The following is an 8,597-nucleotide window of genomic DNA, read 5'->3' on the forward strand; positions in this document are numbered from 1 at the left end:
GTATGAGGTTCATCAGGCATTTCCTCATCACTTAATATGTGGTCGACCTTGAAGGTGTTATTCCAGATTCTATACTAGCATACTGAGGAAATACACATGGGTAGCATTTATGTTATGGTAGATATCATGGAGTAAATTTTTCCTTCAAGTAGTACATCTTGCTAAAAGCCCAGATTACTAGACATATGCTTTGATCATGCTTATTAAAAATTTTAAACTTTATTATTTAGAATTTTATACACATACACAATGGAACATGATAACCATTATGTCGATCTGAAATTAAATGTTGCCACATATTAACAAAAACAAATGAATGCTTCTCCTTCCTTCAGCTACAACACCAATAGCTCCTCAGTAAAGGATGAAAAGCTAATTCCAATATTACAGACGTTTGGTTGGTTTTACTTAAGGAGGTTTATTGCAGGTAACCATGGCTGTGATGAGTTAGTGAGGATGATTGTCATCTAAACATCTCTTTCATTCACTGTTACATTTGTGTGATCAAATGTAAATTCAGAAAGCAAGAATAACCTTAAATGGGTGAGAACTTCATAGCTTATGCAATGTGTTTGGTCATGTGAAAGTGTACAGACCAAGAGGAGAGTTCAGACATCACATCACCTAGACTTTGGAAATAGAGGAATCCAAATTTCATATATACAAATTTGGATTTCATTATATCTATCTATATCTATATCTATCTATCTATCTATCTATCTATCTATATCTATATATATCACTTTTTTTGTAAATTAAATAGTAACTATTGCCCTATAGAAGTTTTGTAGCAGATAGTATTTCTATTTGAAATGAGCATGATAAGGAGATGGAAAAGAATGGAAGCAACTACTGGGTTGGAATACAAAGAAAGTACTCCACATTTACAGAATGCACTATTGCTGTGGGATGAACATTACATGACAGTACATTCACGATTAATGACCAACCTTTATTTTTTTTTTTAGGGAGTTCAGATCTTGGGAAGGTCTTATTTCCTGAATGGAGCTCCATAGGCCTCAGAGTAATGTGACTGAGTTTGTTCTCTTGGGTCTCACACAGAATCCACGCTTGCAGAAATTACTATTCATTGTCTTTTTGTTTGTTTTCCTATTTACTGTGTTGGCTAATCTTCTCGTTGTCATCACCATCTCCTTCAGCTCCACCCTTTCAGCCCCTATGTACTTCTTTCTCACTTACTTGTCCTTCATAGATGCTTTCTATACCTCTGTCACCACCCCCAAAATGATAGTTGATCTACTGTACCAGAGGAGAACCATATCCTTGGATGGCTGTCTGACTCAGCTCTTTGCAGAGCACTTCCTGGGAGGATCAGAGATTATCCTCCTCATTGTTATGGCCTATGACCGCTATGTGGCCATATGCAAACCCCTACATTATATCACCATCATGCGACAAGGGCTCTGCAGACTCCTGGTAGCAATAGCCTGGGTTGGAGGCATCCTGCATGCCACCATGCAAATATTTTTCATGATCAATTTGCCCTTCTGTGGCCCAAATATCATTGATCACTTCATGTGTGATCTCTTTCCGTTACTGAAACTTGCTTGTAGAGATACACACAGGCTGGGCATGATAGTGGCTGCCAACAGTGGGGCAATGTGCTTGCTCATATTTACCATGCTCCTTATCTCATACATAGTTATCCTGCAGTCCTTAAAATCTCATAGTTCTGAAGGGAGAAATAAAGCCCTGTCCACATGTGGCTCTCACTTCACTGTGGTTGTTCTCTTTTTTGTGCCTTGCATATTTACTTACATGCGCCCTGTGACCACCTACCCTGTGGACAAGCTGGTGACTGTATTCTTTGCAATCCTCACTCCCATGCTAAATCCCATCATTTACACAGCAAGAAACACAGAGGTAAAGAATGCTATGAAGAATTTGTTGAAGAGGAGAGTGACTTAGCCTTTTCCAAAAGACAAGAAGTTGGTGATGCACATAAACCACTGGGATTAAGTTTGTGGTAAACAATGAAAGATAATTTACAAATTTCACAGGTTGTTAACAAATAGTAAACACAAAACTTCCCACAATGGCATTTTTGAGCACTTAATAGTGGCTAGGCCTTCTATGTTTTAACTGTGTGTTTTGTTTTCAATGCTCAAATATTAATTAATATTCATAGTCTCAATTTCTAATAGAAAGCACCAAGTGTACATTTTTAATGATTTTGGAGTGATATTTTTCTAAAGACTCACCATTAAGTATTTCATTTCTTCATACATTTTTTACTTAGGTGACACTGGTTTTGTGGCAGAACTTAAAATAAATTTTGCGTAGACTGTGGCAATAAAAAGATAGATAAATGGAAATTAGACATTTGTGGAACAAAAGAAAACTTGTTGTCCTGTGTTTTTATGTCATGCTTGGTATTACTTATATAAAAATAATAAAATGTAGTAGAATCAAGTATACAAAAGGAAGAAAGAATTTCTAACTTGTCTCTGCCCATCTCCCAGGACTCAAAGATGAAATGTATTCTTAGTTTTTCAAATATTCTCATGGCGAAATATTTTTCAAGGATATAAAAGATGGGCACTATTTTCACTCTTCAGGAAATTTGTAGCATTTGTACCAGCATGTGAAAATATCCACCCATTTTATCACACAGATATATGATTTTCTCATGCTATACTTTTAAATATGATTCATATGTTTATATTAAATACATTATACTCTATGGACACATTCATTTACATAGTTGGCACAGGATTTAAACTGATCATTTTAAAGACACTGTATCCATTTTACAAAAAAAGACAATTGAAGTTGAGAAGGCTACTATGATGCTTTCCTCAGATCACACATTAAGTCAGCAGCAGAATTCAAATGCAGTTTCTCACTCTCAGTCCTCTATTTGTCAATGAAAGAGCAAAATTTGTAGTATGTTTATACATAATGAATTTAGTACATATTCTTGATGAGTCATTTTGCCCTTGGAGGAAGATGTCATTTTGTTTTATTCTTTTTTTTTTTTTTTTTTTTTTTTTTTGTCTTTTTTTCACTTGTAGCAATTTCAAGTAGCAAAGCTTCCTTGTGCCCAAGGGATTCATACCATGTTGTTTAGTTTTATTACATAAACACCTTTACAAATCCAAGATTCTCTCACTGTAGCCTCTCCATTCATGCTTCACACAAATATTCCCTTTCTCAAATTTACTGTTCAGTAATTTGAATTGTTCCATAATTTGAACATACTGTTAATTCTGGATCTTAAACACTTGTTTTTGGAGTGTGACTGTTTGTTCTACCTTAATGTTTGAATATATCAAATTCATTAGAAAAATGTTAGTTTTCCTCACAGATCAGTTCTGGAAGATGACACAGTCAGCACTTAATGTACTAAAATATAATATTCCAGTAATCCAGTAAGAATTAAACATTAACAGATTCTAAAGTAAGCTAATTGTGGTTTGCTTTGTCCTTTGATTATCTAGGAGCCACAAAAAGCCAAAAAAATAAAATAAAATAAAATAAATAAAAAAAGAAAGAAAGAAACTGTGGAACTGTATTGAGAAAATGTCTTCTACTCTAACACAGAAGGGTGACTTTGAATAGAAAGCTGAGGCCAATGACTATGTCCTAAGATACACACAAGCTTCTTGGCGGATGAGTAAGGAGATTAATTAGACTATTTAAAAGCCCAGTTAGAAATTAAAAACAAACCAGACAAGATAAGTGGATGGTTTGTTAGTAGTTTTAAGGAATTTTGGAATTTTATGCTATTTCTTAGTAAATCAAGAACAAGTCAAAGACAGCTGCCATATGATTGTATCTATTGAAGAAATAACATGCAAGTCTTGGAACAGTATGGGGTAGAAAGTTTGTAAGATTTGGGGTATATAGAGGAATAATGTTATTTACATAGAGGGACGAGTTAAGAAGATGGTTGCCAGGGGTAGAAAGGCTAATAACAGAAAATAATGGTGCAAATATGATCACAATACATTGTATATATGTATAAAATGGCCAAAAATAAAACAATCTAAAAGGAAATGTATGGTTTTTCCTAAAATGGTTAAGAGAAATTGTAAGGAGTAAGGTTTTTCCACCCACAACTGGTTTTGTCCTGCCGCCGCTCCAGCCCCAACTAATACACCAAGACTCTGTATTTGATATAATACTGTTGGCCAGGTACTTGTTTCTTATTGGCTAGCTCTGTCTTAAGTATTAACTCATTTCTGTTAATCTAAGTATTTACACACGGTTTCATCTTACCGGGGAGTTGGGCAGGCATCTGGTCTCCCCAGTCTCTCCACGCTGACTCCTCCTTACTACTTCCTCTTTCCTCCTCATCTCCTAGTTCCACCTATCTAGCTTTCCTATTGGCCAACAGTGCTTTATTCATTAACCAGTATGAGAAACATATTTACAGAATGACATCTCCCATCAAGAAATTATGTTCACATTTTATGTGTATTTCAATAATAATCTTAAGGATTAAAAATATTTGGGGCAGAGTACAGAGTACTAACTAGGTAGCTAAGGAAATAAAAGTTTCCCTTCCCTTAATCCATTTCAAATTGTATAAAGGAGTGTGTGGACAGGCATGTTCATGAAGAGACTAACTTAGTTGTAGAATAAGTAACACTCCTACTATGATCTATGAAGATGATTGTTTTGTAGAGTATTATATTGGCCCTTGTTCCAATTTATTTATGCCTCTGGGAAACTTCTCAAAAGCGAGAAAATAGATGTGAAATTACTGGTAGGGTGAATAGATTCTCAGACAGTGGAGATATGGTCACATAGCATTGTAATTGAAATGAGGCAAACATATACATCTTAGAAGTCTCTACCTCTAGGAGGGGGGTCCTAGTACCTACTCCAAATGACCTGACAGATTTTGTTGACTCTTCCTGGAATGCATCACCTTCCCTGTGGAGTGGGGGTGGGATGGGATAGGAGGGTGGTCTGAGAGCATGGGCTGGGCTTGTCCTGCCACCCTGCCAGCCCCAATTAACAAAAAGAGACTCTGTATTTGTTATAATGCTGTTGGCCAGGTACTAGTTTCTTATCGGCTAGTTCTGTCTTAAGTATTAACCCATTTCTGTTAATCTAATATTTCCACGTACTCTTACCGGAGAGCTCACTGTCATCCTGCTCTCTCCAGATTCTCCATCTTGACTCCTCCTTACTACTTCCTCTTTCCTCCTTCTCTCCTAGTCCCTCCTATCTTCCTTTCCTATTGGCCAACAGTACTTTATTCATTAACCAGTATGAGAAACATATATACAGAATGACATCTCCCATCACAACTATGTTCATAGCATCATTATTTCTAATAGCAAGGACCTGGAAGCAACCTAGATGCCCCTCAACTGAAGAATGGATAAAGAAGATGTGGCACATCTACACAATGGAATACTACTCTGCAGAAAAAAAGTAATGGAATCTTGAAATTCACAGGGAAGTGGATGGAACTTGAAGAAAACATCCTGAATGACATAACCCAGTAACAAAAAGAGGAACATGTTATGTACTCTTTCATACATGGATTTTAGACCTCGAACAAAGGATCACCAGCCTATAATTCATGCCACTAGAGGAACTAGGATACAAGGTATATTCTAAGAGACTCATTTAAAGTCCCTCACAAAAGAGGGTAGGGACAAGTCCCCAAAGAGCACATGGGATGTGGGGGGAGCAGTGAATGGAGAGAGAACTAGGAGGAAGAGAAGGGCAGGAGAGGAAAACACATGTGCCTAGGAAGATTGAGTCAGGGTAGGAATAGAAGACAGAAGAGAAAAAGATATATATATATATATATATATATATATATATATATATATATATATAGAGAGAGAGAGAGAGAGAGAGAAACATAAAAGAAAAAGCCATTATTGTTTTGAAGAGAAAACTGAACCTAAAGAAATGTCTAGAGATCTACAAGACTGCCACCAACTAACAATCTGAGCATCAGTGGAAAGGCTACCACAAATGCCCTTCCTGGATAATGAGATCAACAACTAACTTATCCACCATCATGGAGCCCTCATCTAGTACCTGTTGGAAGCAGAAGTAAACACCTATAACTAAACAATGTGTTGAACTAGAATCCAGATTCAGAGGGAGAGGACAAGACCAGGTTGCAGAAACACATAGAGAAAACTGACCTGAACAAGGAGGAGAAACAGGCCCCCAGAGTGATAGCTGGGAATTCAGCATGGGACTGACTCAGGCCCCTCTGAATATCGGTCTCAGTCAGAAGGACTGAGCAGTCTAAGGGACATCAGACAGTGGAACCAGGATGTGTTCCTGGTGCACAAAAAGGGCTTGCGGACACATCTCCCATGAAGGGATAACTTCCTTAACCTAGAGACAGGAGAGAAGCCCTAGTCCCTACTTCACACGACCTGTCAGATCTACATGACCCCACCTGGATGGCATTGCCCTACATGTGGAATGGGGGTGGAGGGATGGGAGTGGAGGGTGGTCAATGTGCGTGTGATGGGGGAAGAGAGGGTAAGAGTGAGTGAGGGAGGGAGAGGGAACTGGGATCAGCATGTAAAATAAAAACTAATAATAAAAAATAAAAAAAATATAACACTTTTTAAAAACAGATTCTCCAGTGAAGAATTCCATGCTTTCACCAGGTCACTCAAATGAAGAACCCAAAGATTGTGACTGAATTTAGTCTTCTGCACATCACAAGGATTCCAGAGCTGAGGTCAGTTTTCTCTGCTTTGTTTCTTATCATATACATGGCCACACCATTGAGAAAGCTACTGATTGTGATAACTGTAATTGTGTACCGAATTTTGAGGTCCCCCAATCTACTTTTTCCTCATTTCCTTGTCCTTTTGGATGTCATCTACTCTTCAGTTACTGCTCCCAAGTTGATTGTTAACACTCTGTCAGAGAATACTAGTCTGTCTGAGACTGCATGACCCAGATCTTTGCTGAACACTTCTTGGTGGGGTAGAAATCATCCTTCTCATTGTGATGGCTTATAACCACGATGTGGCCATCTGTAAATATCTGCATTACATGACCATTGTTAGTCCTCGAGTATGCTGCCTGATGGTGAGAGGGGCCTGGGTGGGAGGATTTGTTCATGCAACTATTCAGCTTCTCTTCATGTATCAAGTACCTTTCTGTGTCCCCTATGTCACTGATCATGTGATGTGTGACCTGTTTCTATTGTTGAAAGTAGCCTGCACGGCACCTATACCTTAGGTCTCTTAGTCATTATCAGTAGTGGGTTGATGTGTATGACCATTTTCCTTATTCTCATCTCTTTCTATGTGATCATCCTATTCTCCCTGAATTCTTGCAGCTCTGCAGGAAGGCATAAAGCTCTCTCCACTTGAATTAGTCACTTCACAGTGGTTGTGCTGTTCTTTGTACCTGTGTCTTGTACATGAGGCCTGTGATCATTTACTCCATAGACAATGCCATGGCTGTGTTTTCTACCATTGTTGAACCAATGTTAAATCCTTTGATATATACCTTGAGGAATGTAGAAGTGAAAAATGCTTTGAGAAAAATTTGGATGAAAAGGAGACTTTGATTGTCGTTGTATGACAAGGACAAACAAATCTCTTGGAAATATACCTTCTGTATTAATTCCAGACCACTAGACACACAGTAGAAGAAGCAGCTTCTAAGTTTATAAAGCATGTTCGAAGCATCCTGCTTAATCTGTTTCTGCCCATATCTTCAGCTCACCATACTAGCATATTTTGTAGTACATTTTCTCCCTCTCAACACTTTGGAAACAACTGTCAAAACAAAAGCAAAAGCAAAACAACCCATAGTGTGACTCATAGTTGATGAAGTTTCCTTTGGTAAGTCTACTATTGGCTGAATTAATTTTCAAAGGATTTGCTTTGTTTTTATTGGCTTTTTAGTTATTAATTTATTTTTCCCATTTTTATATAAACTCCCACTCTAAAAGAGAGGCAAGTATTTCCTGATTTCCTCTAGTCATTTGCTTCATTTATTCTCTACCTCTATATTCAGGTAGTATGTTTAAGATTCATGATCAGTATTTACTTTATAAATATTAACTGGGTTTCATATTATATTTCCCTGCCCTTTTCTTCATCCTTGTCACACCAGGGATTGTGTTTCTTACTTCATGCTGTAACCCTTGTTGAACACTTCTAGCCACCCAATATATGCTTAATAAATACTACTGGATGAGAATAAGTCTCAAAGAGATTTAAGGTATTAAAAGTTTACAAATAAGAGAGAAGGATGAATAAATAAAAGCATTTTAAGTCTTAGAGTTTCCTCATTGCATGCTTCCTCATATCCTGGTTTGAGGCAGTTTCTGTTTATTACAGTGCTGTTTTAATATAGTATCCTACATTCACTGATTTCTGGTCTAACTTTTGTCATTCTAATAACTAATAGAGTGTCTGTGTGTTATTTTTGGACTGATGTGGCTCTGGGGACCAGGCTGTCTGGAGAGTGCTCTTAACAGAGAGTGTCTAATGATTTATTTTTTAAAAAAACAATCTTATTTTACATAACAATCCTGGTCCCCTCTCCCTCCCATCCTCCCACTGTCCCCACCATCTCCTCACCCCATCCACCTCATACACTCCTCAGAAAGGGTGAGTCCT

General features: G+C 37.4%; 1 protein-coding gene and 1 pseudogene across 1 annotated transcript; both read left to right on the forward strand.

Annotated features, from left to right (window-relative positions):
• The first annotated feature begins 996 nt into the window (after positions 1-996).
• Positions 997-1,929, forward strand: LOC127221963 (olfactory receptor 140). The gene has a single exon (XM_051183894.1). It carries the CDS (start codon positions 1,003-1,005, stop codon positions 1,927-1,929), a length of 927 nt encoding a protein of 308 aa, XP_051039851.1. The 5' UTR covers positions 997-1,002.
• Positions 1,930-6,629: 4,700 nt separating this feature from the next.
• On the forward strand, positions 6,630-7,537 carry LOC127221824 (olfactory receptor 4C6-like; annotated as a pseudogene).
• Positions 7,538-8,597: the final 1,060 nt, after the last annotated feature.

Source organism: Phodopus roborovskii, unplaced genomic scaffold (genome assembly GCF_943737965.1).
Source record: "Phodopus roborovskii unplaced genomic scaffold, PHOROB, whole genome shotgun sequence".
Lineage (NCBI taxonomy): Eukaryota > Metazoa > Chordata > Mammalia > Rodentia > Cricetidae > Phodopus > Phodopus roborovskii.

Bases quoted from the DNA above. Each gene is read 5' to 3' on its own strand.
- LOC127221963 (XM_051183894.1), top strand. From the start codon at position 1,003: ATGGAGCTCCATAGGCCTCAGAGTAATGTGACTGAGTTTGTTCTCTTG.